The sequence below is a fragment of the Mustela lutreola genome, chromosome 2, assembly GCF_030435805.1.
Source record: "Mustela lutreola isolate mMusLut2 chromosome 2, mMusLut2.pri, whole genome shotgun sequence".
NCBI lineage: Eukaryota > Metazoa > Chordata > Mammalia > Carnivora > Mustelidae > Mustela > Mustela lutreola.
In genome coordinates this window covers 128,641,185-128,653,855 of record NC_081291.1, presented here as the reverse complement: position 1 = coordinate 128,653,855, position 12,671 = coordinate 128,641,185, and the positions used below count along the sequence as shown (strand labels likewise).

Here is a 12,671-nt window from a genome sequence, read left to right as displayed (position 1 = left end):
AACAACAAACTGTACTCCTTATAATTGTAACAAATAAGAAAAAGCAAAAAAGTCATGAATAAAATGAAAAAAATTGTGAAGGTCACTAACATTTTGATGAGCAATTATTGTGCTGTGCTGTGCTCTAAAGCACTTTTTGCATGTATTATTGAACTTTAAACCCAATTTGGTGGGGTAAGAATTGTTATCCTCATGTGCACCTGTTGAGAAGTGAGGTCAGAAAGTCTAAGTGAATGATCTAGGGCCACACAACCAGCGTGAATAGTGTGCTAGGGACCGAAACCCAGGCGGAAGCTGTGATTTTGATGCCTGCTCCTAGAGCTGAGTGCATTGACCCCTTTGGTTTCACAGGTAGTGCTCGGGCTAAGACTGATATACTTGCCTGTGATTTTTTTTTTTTTTTTTTTAAGTGAGTCAGATCACGTAAAAATACTTGCTAAATACCTAAATGTATTAATGGCTATGGCCAAAATACTGAGGCTGACAAGAAAGATGGGTTTGAAAGATGATTTGGAAAGCGCTTTTAGTGGCTGGTGAATATATCCGCTTAAATCGTACTTCAAAATGGAATGGGGTCCTGCAGTTACCCCCTCTCATGTTGCTGTTGTTGTCTTTTGCTTTATATAATTACCAGTGTGTTAACCTGTGAGAGAGACTGCTCTCATGTGAGAGTATTGTAAATATTAGAGCTTATCAGGTAGTTTAGCTGTTTTGTATTGTCCCTGGAGTTGGAGTGAACTCTAGTCTTAAGGAGTTTTATAGGAATATTCACATCTTTTCTGCCCCGCCCCTGTTTTTTTCCCCCCTATACTTGCAGACCTCCTGATAGGCACCCGGTATCCTTGTCTCCTCCACATCCCGCACCAGTCCTCTCCTGTGATGCGTGAGAGCACTGGATTTTACTCTGAGGGGAAAGCGGCCTTTTGCTAACAGTGTAAATGCAGCACTTGGGGAAGGGATCTGTCTTCTTTTGCCAAGAAAAGCGTTGTGTTTTTCTCGGTTTTTGTTACAGCCGAACAATTTTAATTGCCGGCAGCACAACACACATTAGGAGAAAGCAAATAAACAACACAAGGCACTTGGAGCCAGGAAGTCGCATCTCAGACTAGAAAGGCAGCTTTGGGTTGACAGGGGCACTGGGTTGCTAACTAGGTGAGCCAGGTACCAAACTGAAACCCAGTGACCGTGAGCTTCTTGTACATCTAGAGAAACCACTTAATCATAGGATCGTTGGAAGGGTGTTAGGAGTTGATTTTAATGTTAGGATGATCAGTTTCTTTGTAATTAAATATTAACTCAAACTATGTCTCAGGTAACTGAGTTTTGCTATTCTTGGTTTGCTGTAGACATGGGATTAATATTTATTGAATTTAATATTTTGAAACTAACACCTTGTTAATTGAATGCTTTATTTTGAAATAATCCAGGTAAATTTGACATGAATCTTCCTAATTATACCTAGTTTGAAAATTTGATCTCTTTTTTTCCCTGCCTTATAATATAAGAGGCATACCAAATTCGTTTGGAGTATTTTAAAGGTTTCTTCTATTTCAGATAATTGGTATGTTATAGTAACTTACTGAAAATTACAATTGAAATGGAAATTATAAACCGAAATTGTATGGGAGCTTTTTAAAACAGAGGAGATGGGACATATTTAAACTTTTATTTGTTTAAGCATTTATTAATAATACATTTTTTTAAGGCAGAAAAACCCAACCATTTTGCCCTACTTTGTTAGATGACTCTTACTGGGCAGCCTTAGTTTATGGAACTTGAGGCTTTGGGAATCGTTAAATATTTAAAGATGCTCAAAGTTTTGTGTTGTTTTGTTTGTTTGTTTGTTTTGTTTTTGTTTTTTTTCCCTTGATTTATACAGCTGGAGAATTCTTTTCATCCATGATTTCAATTCTTAGGCATGATGTACCAATTATTGAAGAGAAAATATTCAAAGTAATTCTCTTCATTTTTGATAGTATATTAATTCTAGAAATACCAATAATTATTTTAAATAATGTGTATGTCTTCAGTGGTTAATATCTTACTCTTGTCTCTCGTAGGACCCGCTGAAGTTCCCATGATGTCACCCAATGGATCTATTCCTCCCATCCATGTGCCTCCAGGTTATATCTCCCAGGTAAACCACAGGACGGGCTTCTCCACTCACTGTGGGCAATGTCGTTGTACCAAGAGAATATATGTTGAGGCTTCAGAAATTTATTCCAAGATTAATTGAGTTAGGGTAACCTGAGAGTTGTCATCATTTTGGTAATGCCACATGGTCCTTCCCAAGTCTTGCTTCTTGACTTGCCAGAGAGCCAGAGGGAGAGAAACACAGTAGGGCTATCAGGCAGTCCTCAGCCAAGGTGTGTTCCAAAGAAGACATTGTTAAAACAAAGTGGGGGGAGGGCTCTTTATTATTCAAGTCCCATTTCTCTGTACTGTGGCTTTCCCTGGGCGTGGTGAATTGCTGAGTGTGATGTGAAAACTTGGCCGTTCGTACTTAAATTTCTCTGAAATTTGACTTTTTTCATAAGAAAACACCAGTAGTAGTTAAAAGAGTAAAAGCAATTTCAGAGGTACGCTGGAAGGATTAAGAAAAATGTTAAAGGCTAAACTGGACAAGGTTTACAGTATTCAGGGTGCCTGGAATGTGGATGTCTGTACGTGACTTTCATTTTGTCCTGTGCTCAGTGTACTAGGAACACTCCCTGCCCCTCTCCCTGGACAGCTTCCTTTCCGAGAGCCTAATTGACTATTTTTCCTCTCTCTGCCCATTTTGCTCTTTTGTTGTGATTATAAGAGCATTCTATACTCCTTAGGAAAAAATCAGAAAAGACAGAATAGAGAAGAAAATATTTATAGTTTTACTACCCACAGAAGATAATCATGGCATTAACATTTTCTGGCTTATCCTTTAGAGTTTTTCCCTTTCTATTCTTTCTCTGTCCCTCTGTCTGCTTTTGAAGTGGTTTTAAAAATCTATAATTTTCAGTTTTTAATGATTTTGCTAGGGTGAAAAAAAATTGGCAGCTGCATAGGAAAATTGCTAAAGTGCAGGCAGGAATCAAAGATTTATCCTCCTCTGATGTTAAAACTTAGCCATTTCTTCACTGTCTGAGCCATAGTGCAGCCACTATAATTTCATTTTTTCCATCCCTACTTTTACATGAGCCAATTTGACTTTTTTTTTTTTTTGAGTAGCCAGACTGTTGGCCAGTCTCCCCGCTGTTGCAAACAAATGACTTGTTTTACATGAGTCTTTGTAAATAAGAATCACTGGGAGGAGAGAGGGTGCAGAGTGGGCCCTTCCAGCCAGGACACGTGATGATGGATCCCGTTCACGTCACCAGTCAATTAACAGAAAAGAACAAGGAATGTAGAATTCCATTATGTCTCCTGCTCATTTATTTTGAGGAAGTGTTTCATTCCATTGACCCGAGTACAGTTCTCACAATTGGGATAGCAGAAATAGCACCTCCTTTTATACTAAAGGCCCATTTGAGGAATAACAGAAAGTTGGGACATTCTAGTGAAGAAAAGCAGCAGTGGGCTTTTTCTTGCTGGTGGTGTTGCTGGGATTGCACTAATCGCAAAACATTTATTAGGAGTCCTAGGCAAAATAGAGACGTTTTATACTGTAGTATATTTCTGAGTCTATAAAAACATCTATAGAAAATCCAGACAGAAGGGTTTAATAGCAGAGCTGTAAACTCACTTCTGTAAAACTGATGATGGAAACATAGCGAAGCACTTTTTCAACTGAGAATTATGGCAGAAAATGCTAGAGGATGTTGGAAGAAGAGTAGAAATGGAATCATTTGGATTCTGAGTGGAGAAAAGAGGAAAAAAAAAACACAACAGTCTGTAAGGTATGTATTTAACTTCATTTAGATGGGCTTCTGGATCAGAGGATGGGCCCAGAGCTACGTGACCTCCAGTGGTCGCGCTATCTCTTTAACGACATCTGACTGTGAAATATCTGAGTAAAACCGACTATTAATATGGAGGAAAATTGAGAAACTGGTAGAATGCTTGTACAACATCTTTTTAAAGCTCACAACATGTATCCTTCAAAGAAACGAGGAGGATGGAACCAGGCGTGAAATGTCTTAGGAGGCTTGTTAACACCAAGAGATCTAAGGAGCAAAGTACGATTTGTCATGTAGTTGTGGAAAGAAAGAGTCCCACAGACCAGTTCTCCTCCCAGCTGGACATATTTGAGAATTGCCCAACCCTAGTCTGTCCCTGTGCCTGTTAGTTCAATTATTCTTCATATCCCCACAGTTCTCTTCCTCAAATACATGGGATGCCCTTGTTCAGATCTAGAGTTGGGTGTACATCACATCAAAGCGGAGTTCAAGTTCTCTAGTGTGGTGGATGGATTTTCAATAGTTAACTTTGCTCTCCTTCCAAGGGTCACCTTTTTGTGTTGGCCTATGTTGTTGCCACCTTAAACTTCTGTCCTTTGGATATATCTGGCCTTTTCTCAACTACATACTTTTTTGCCCATTATTTCCCTGTTCTTGGAATACTCTAGAGCTCTTCTTTGTCTAACAATTCAGTCATTTTTCTCGTTCAGATGGCCCTCCTCAGTGTGACCCTTTCAAGAATCTCCAACACAGAAATGGTGGTTCTGTTTTTTTCAGCATCTTTGGTGCTTTGTTCCCATCTCCAGCAGGAAGTACAATTTTATAACCATCCTCAAGAACTCTTAGTGCCTCATTGGTATTATATCTGAGAATCTAGAATACTGCCTGGTATATAATAGGTACTTGATAAATGTTTTTAAAGGTAAGGAATTGGCCAAGCTGAAATAAAATGAATATGGCATAGATTTGCTTCAGAGATTTGGAGGTTCAAGTGGAGTAATGAAATACCTGATAGTTGGAAAAGTAGTAAGATCAGAGGGATGTGTACCTAACAAGAGTGAAATTCTCTGAATACGCCTTTGAGAAAGAGGAATGCTGAGACAGTACAGAAGAGGAAAGAACAGTCTCTTCAGCAAATGGTGTGGGACAACCAGATATACATATGTAGAAGAAATGAAGTTGGACCTCTGCTTCATACCAGTATACAAAAGCTAACTCAAAATGGGGTATAAACATAAGTGTTAGAGCTAAAACTATGTAACTTGAAGTAAAATTTCATAACCTTGGGTCAGGCCATTGATTCTTAGATGTGACACTAAATGCATGAGCAACTAAAGAAAAAAAAAAGATAAATTTAATGTCATCCAAATTAAATTTTATGTGCTTCAATCAAAATTTTTGACACCATCAGCAAAGTGAAAAGGGGATTGAAAGAATGGAAGAAAATATATGCAAGTCATATATTTCAGAAGGGACTAGTATCTAGAATATATAAAGAAGTCTTACAACTCAGGAATAAAAGGACAACCCAATTTAAAGATAAGCAAAGGATCAGACTAGACATTTCTACAAAGAAGCTGTATACATTGCCAGTTAGTACATGAACAGATACTGAGCATTGTTAACCAGCAGGGAGATGCAAATCAACGTCATGATGAAATATACTTCACACATACTAGTAAGACTATAGTTAAGAAGATCAATAATAACAAATGTTGGCAAGGATGTGGAAAATTGAAACTGTTATATACTGCATTTGGTGATACAAAATGGTACAGTGCTTTGGAAAACTAAGCATTTGCTCAACTAGTTGAGCTGAGTTACCACATGACTAAGCCATTCCATTCCTAGGCGTATATTCAGGAGGAAGGAAAACATATGTTAACACAAAAACTTTGAGATGTGCATAACAGGATAATTCATAATAGCCCCCAAATGGAAACTACCCAAATGTCCATCGGCTTTACGAATGAATAAACATGATGTGATATATGCATATAGTGGAATATTATTCAGTCAGAAGAAGGAACTACTGATTAGTGCTAAAATGTGAATGAACCTGGGAAATACTATGCCAGGTGAAGGAAGCCAGACACAGTGTCATCCCATTTATTTATAATGTCGGGAAGGGGCAAATCCACAGACACTGGAAATGGATTAGTTGTTGCCCGGGGCTTGGGGAGAGAGTCTTAGGGAGTGACTGAGAATGACTGTGGTACTTCTTAGGGGAGGGGGTGATAAAACTGTTGGTCATTCAATTCTGTGACTATACTAAAAACCACTGAGTGAGATACTTTAAAAAGATAGATTTTATGGTATGTAAATTATATCTCAGTACAGCTTTTATAAAAGAGAGGGGAGAGGGGAAGATGGTGACTAGTCCTAATTATTTGTTATGGGACAGCTGGGAAACATGGGCCAGCCTATCCTGGTGCGACTGGTGATGGTGGTAGTATTTATTGTGTATGGTGTGCACTTGGCTAAATGCTTTCTTTACTTCTCTAATTTTACATGTGAGGAAGCTGAGGTCCTGAGTAGAATCAGGATTGCAACCCAGGCATTTCTAAGTTCATGGCCTATTTCCCTCTGTGATGTGATCTCGGAGTCAGCATCGGAGCCTGCCTTGGTGTATATATTTGCTTTATGTTACATTACCTTCTGCCAGTGCGAGTGTGGATGTGTGCTGTGCCTTCTCGTGCATTTCCGGAGCTGAAATACCAGCTGCTCACATACAGAATGGTCCATGATTAGAAGAAAACTGAAGAGGGAGGCAGGTGAATGCTTAAAGATGTTACGTAGTAGCTCTAATCCGAGTCAATGGAGAAATTCTTGATTATAGCATTCATGACATAATTTAGTAGCTGAAAATGCTTTAAAGATAAATTGATCAGATAGATTAAATACGAATGTCAGTAATGAACAGATTGTCTCATAGAAAGATAAGTATCTAGCATTAAAGACAACTGTGCTCTGCACAGTTTGTTTGTTTGGTTGTTTGGTTGTTTATTTATTTATTTATTGTGGGGGAAGGCGGTGTTGGGAAGGACTGAACCCTGTGGACCTAAAGATAGTGTGGTCTTGTGGTCCTAGGACAGGAGAGTCTGGAATCTTGTCATTTCAACTCTGTAGTCTCTGATATTGTAGGGTTGTTTTGGTGTTACAGTGTGTGTGTACTTTCTGCTTTACTATTTGGTGAGAGGCTGGGAGAGGTCTGAGGAAAAAGTAACATGACCTTTTCAACTTATGAGAAAATAGAGGCTAAGTTTTTTTTGTTTTGTTTTGTTTTTCAACTTTAAGAGGGGTCTTATGACGCTCATCAGCATTATTTCCATTCCATAAAAACAATTGTGCATGTGATTGGGGTTGAAACTCTGGGGTGAGGGCGAGGACTGTAGCTGGGAAGAATAGTGGACATTACTCGAAGAGGCCTGCCTTCAGGTTCCACCAGATCTCACCATGTCTACTTTCTGTGTAACTCTGACAAATTGTTTTCACCACATACACAAATGCCTACATGATATGGTAGAGGTTAGGATTAAGAGAAGTGTTATGTGAGGTATGTAGTCCACAGTGGGCATTCAGGAATTAGTAGCTGTTATTATGAAGAAGACTGCTAGAACAATTTCAGTGAAAGTTTGGCAGACTTTGCCTTCCTAAATACATACTGAGATTGTACAGTATGAAGCAAATTTTTCCTTTCGCCGTATACTGGCCATGGTGTTCCTCAAATTTTTTAACCTCATCATTAACTTTATGAATAATTTCTTTGTAAAAATTTCTTAAACAGATGCCTTGAGTTTTCTTTTCCATGCTTCCATAGTAATTTATGAAATATTTTTCAACTGTTACGGGAAAACCTTATGTAGACCAAAAGGTTTAAGCATATGTAAAGAAAAAGTGAAACATCCAAGTTAATGTTCTGTTATTTGGGAAATGACTCTTTTTTTTTTCAGGTTAACTGATGTAACTTAAATACTTCATATTGTCAAAGTAAGTGTTTTGTTGTTATAGTACAAGTATACACTTTATCTCTTTCCATAATAGATCAGTACCTGTTGAAATTGTGTATATTTCATTTCCCTTGATTGAGGAGAGGCAAGAAATGTGTTGAAAAATGCATTTAAATTTTAGTTGGTCATTCTTCAGTGGGAATTGTTTCAAGAGTTGGCCAGAAATCAGAGCGCCTATGAAGAAATAATGGGGTCCATTAGGTGGAAATCATGGACTGCTTTTCCCCATTTTGCTCAGGCAGGCCAGCTGAGAGCTATAAATATTAGCCCCAACCACTTCCCTTCGATAATTACAATCTGGGATTAAACCAGTGGTGAGTTCTACCTTCACTACTGTGAAAATGATGAGCAGAAAAGAGCATAGGGGGTTGCCCTGAGCCCTGACAGTCTAAGAATCAGACACATTTGGTAGCCAATAATAAGAAAACTGGAATCTCTTTCAAGACTTGAAGTCCTTTGGAAGAATAGATTTTTCTGTAGGAAGTTAGGAAAATTTCCACAATGGACAGAGTATGTGCACGGCAGTTCAAAGCTTCTATGGAAAAGAGCGGAGGATTTATATGTCCATTCTGCTTTAATTCCATTATCAGCAGATTCACAGCAACTTTCTTTTTCATCTGATGGCTTATTTGGTCTGAAGAGTGAATTACAGACAGGGTTGGCAATGCTAAATTAAAGAAATGTACCAGGGACGTTCCCTCACTCAGAGCATTGTGTAAGTTTCTTCTTTCTGAGCTTTTTCTTTGTCTCCTTTGTCTGCCTTTTCTTTTGGATTTCTTTTGTTTCTCAGACCCTGATGTTGTGGCATAATAGATCATAGGATTAACAGGAGGGAACATGAGCCTGGTGGGCTCTGTGTCCAACCCCTTGTGTGGTTTTAGGAATTTTTTTCTCAGCTTTTTTAGTTAGTTAACATGTAGTGTAATACTGGTTTCAGGAGTAGAATTTAGTGATTCATCACTTACATATTAGGAATATTTTGAAACTATTTATTCGGGTGTACCACTTTTTTGTTTGCATGAAAATTGCATGCAGGCTTCACAAGTCCATGGGTCCTCTGTGCCCCGTGTCTCACTGGATCTCCATTTCCTTGAAAAGTGCCCAGCACATGTGAGGCATTTATTGAAATTTGGCCGGTTGGCTGTGTCATTTTCATCCTATAGAGAGAGGAGGGGAAAGGAAAATGTTTGAGGATCTCTGAAGTTCTTTTCTGATCTCAGTGAGGTGATGTACCTCTACTGTTCATATTGTTCCTTTAAAAGGGGATCAAGTGAGAATACAAGTTTCCGTAAGTAGTACCAAAACAGTGTGGCATATTCCCTTGGTGTTTAGCGTTCTTTTGACTAAAATGCTGTGTTTTACTTCAGTAGGAAAAGGATAGTTGATTTTCATTATAATAACATTGAGACGTGGCACCTGATTTCAGCTCAGGTAATGATCTTAGGGTCATGGGATCAGGTCTTCTATCAAACTCTGCATGGAGTCTGTTTAAAATTCTCTCTCCCCTCTCTCCCTGTTCCTTCTCACCCTTCTCTCTCAAATAATAAATCTTTAAAAAAATAATATTGAGACAGTGTCACATGTAGAAATGCCTTTGGAATCAAGAAGTATTAAATAATACACATAATACTATATTTAACTTTATTGCACAATTTGTCTTTCTAAATTAGTATCCCACATTGTCATATATAACTGCTTTTCTTGGAAAAATACCTTTGCTCGACTTGTTGGGTACAGAACTTTGATCAAGATGGATTTTATATTCCTGCGCATTCTTTGAAATCCATGTGGTTTTTGAACTTGGTCTTACATAATAATACAGTTATTTTGCTCTGTGATAAATAGGATCTGAGTATCGTCAGCATGGATTCTTAATCCTTGTGCCATGGAGTCCATTGGCAAACTGGTGAGGCATTTCTAAATGTAATATGTAAAATTCATAGATACAATCTAGAGTAATCTATGTTTCCATGCGTCTGAGACGCTAGACTTAAGAGATGTGATTGGCTCCCTCTTGCGCGCAGATCCACGGAGACTGCCTGAGCTAACAAACACTAACTACCTACAGATTCCTGCAGTGATATTTTTCTTAATATATTAAAGGCTGCTCAGTTTGGCACAGATTACACATAGACCTCTCCTTAACCATTTGTCTTCTGACAAATATTCTGTTCTTAAAATAGCATTTTAGCTTTTTCTGAAATAATCATTTGGCCCATGTTACTGATTGAAACTCAGTGGATGGAACTATTCACTTGCCCTGTGTGCTTATGTGCACATTGGGAAGGATTAGATTTGCTTTTTTGATCTTTCAGTGTGGTCCTTTTCAGTATTTAGGTTGGTAATGTATGATAAAATGTGCTAGAAAAGGCACATTTCCGGAATACTTGAATATGTATCTTGATGAGCACTTAGCTGACCTTAGGTTACTTAATTGCTCGTAAAGGTACTTCGCCTTGACTTGAGGACTGTGATGTTGCCTATGCTCAAGGTTAGAGGTTTGCTGAAGATTATGCAAGTTAAGTTCTGTGCCAAACACTTCATAAGCTGTTAAAAGATCCGCAAATCACAGGAGTTGTTACTGTCCCCTTTCATTGTTACATTGTTTGCCGTTTGGCCTTCAGCAACAGTGCACAGTGCTGTATTTCTGCTAAGAGGAGGCCTCTTGGCGGTCAACAGTGTCTTGAGACGTGTCGCTCTTTATAAGCAGGGACCTCTGTTCCCCTGTGGGATCCTCAGGATGGGGCTGCTGAGTCGGCTAGTAAGAGGGAGCTGGAGGCAGCTGAGGACCCAGTCTGGGTTCTTCAGTTCCTGAGATGTTTCTCAAACCTTGGCTGGGCATCCTGTTGAATTTGGAAGGTCTTAGATTACTGCCATGTCCCCTCAACTACAGCACTTCCCTGCTTTACCAAGTTGATGCGTTAAAGAAAGACTACAGACGATGTACCTGTTGCTGTCCTCCTCTCTAGCTCTCAGTGGTCTTAGTTGTAAAGCATGGGGTAGTTCCCCAGAAAGAGCTAAGTGTGTTTAGTAAGGCACTAAATGTTGATTTTGTTTATATGTGCTTTTGTTGTGTTTTTTCCCAGGTTCGAAGTTCATATAAGTGTGCGTAGCTTGGCTTGTGTCTGTGTGTAAAAGCATTCGCATGTACAAAGCCAGCAGACGGGGCATGGCGATGACTGCTTATGAGGTTATCTCCTTAACAGTGGTCCCCTCTGGAGCAAGACTTTGTGTGAGAGTCATGCCCAGAAGTACTGAAGACAAATGCCACCTAATTGTGATCCCCCAAGAGGAAAAAATAAGACGAATCAGAGAGTCAGACAAACCATAAAAGACCCTTAAACATAGGAAACCCAAGGAGAGTTGCTAGAGGGGGTGAGGGGTGGGGGCTGGGGTAACTGGGGTAAGGGTATTTAGGAGGGCACGAGATGTCTTGAGCACTGGGTATGCTCTACCTCTGAAACTTGTAATAAACTCTATGTTAATTAATTGAATTTAAATTTTAAAAAATCCTTAAAAAAAAATTGTGCCCCTCCCCCCCAGCAACCTCAGATTTGTATCTGGATCTAGCCATTTTCTGCTTAGTCTATACCTAGCCATTGTCTGGAGCTGGCATGTGGGTTGAAAATTAAGCACCAGTAGAAAACTCAAGGTTTCTAGATGTAATGAGTGTGTTTGTAAAAATGTTTGGATGAATTTTCGTTTATTTCTTATTAGTTAAACCTGAGGTTTAGTTATTGATAAAGCAAATGAAATGGATTGTTTATTTAACCATTGGCAAGAACTATCTAGAACTTTTTTTAAAAAATTCTTTTATTTTTTTTAAAGATTTTATTTATTTATTTGACAGAGAGACCACAAGTAGGCAGAGAGTCAGGCAGAGAGAGAGGGGGAAGCAGGTTCCCCGCTGAGCAGAGAGCCCAATGCGGGGCTTGATCCCAGGACCCTGAGAGCATGACGTGAGCCGAAGGCAGCAGCTTAATCCACTAAGCCACCCAGTTACCCCAGAACTTTTGTTTCTTGATTGAGGGGAGGATATTTATTACCATTTTGTAGGTACTATGCAGGATACTCTCATGATATCATTGAAAAGGTTTTGAGAAGCAACCCAGGAACATCACCAGTAATTTATTTTTCCTTTGGGCTACAAAACTAGCCATGCTGTGTGGCGAAAGGAGCTGGTCCTCAACCTGGAGGGTTTACTGTCTAAAACACTAATGATGGTGGATTTAAATAATATTTCAACAGTGTTAGCCATGAGAGATAGGAGGAGTACTGACAAAGAGAAGTTGTGTTTGGTGGTTTTTTTTTGTTTGTTTGTTTGTTTTTAAGATTTTATTTATTTATTTGACAGACAGAGATCACAAGTAGGCAGAAAGGCAGGCAGAGAGAGAGAGAGAGGAGAGGAAGCAGGCTCCCTGCTGAGCAGTTAGCTCGATGCGGGGCTTGAACCCAGGACTCTGCGACCATGACCTGAGCTGAAAGCAGAGGCTTTAACCCACTGAGCCACCCAGGCGCCCGTGTTTGGTGTTTTTGGCCACAGTTGTAATCATTAAATTAGTAAAGATAGGAAGAAGTAAGTCAGGAGATTTTGGGAGATACATCCAGTTCTGCCTCAATTTTTAAGTCCAGTAACTTGACTTCATCTATAAAATAGAACAACTGCTTGCTCCTGTAACTCTTGGATTGCTTTTTGAATATTCCTTAATGCTGGTTTTCATTTTCTTCTAATGGCACTTAGGGAATGGTTGTGTGGGTTTCCTCCAGGATAGCAAGAAGGGGATGGGCT

The 12,671-nt window shown here is 39.1% G+C and overlaps 1 protein-coding gene across 2 annotated transcripts in view; it reads left to right on the top strand.

Annotated features, from left to right (window-relative positions):
* FNDC3B (fibronectin type III domain containing 3B) overlaps positions 1 to 12,671 on the top strand; it is a 345,426-nt gene that overhangs the window by 176,895 nt on the left and 155,860 nt on the right. For both annotated transcript variants that reach the window (XM_059163470.1, XM_059163471.1), the window contains exon 4: positions 2,061 to 2,137. In XM_059163470.1, the coding sequence (XP_059019453.1) occupies positions 2,061 to 2,137 (77 nt within the window). The remainder of the gene's footprint in view (positions 1 to 2,060; positions 2,138 to 12,671) is intronic.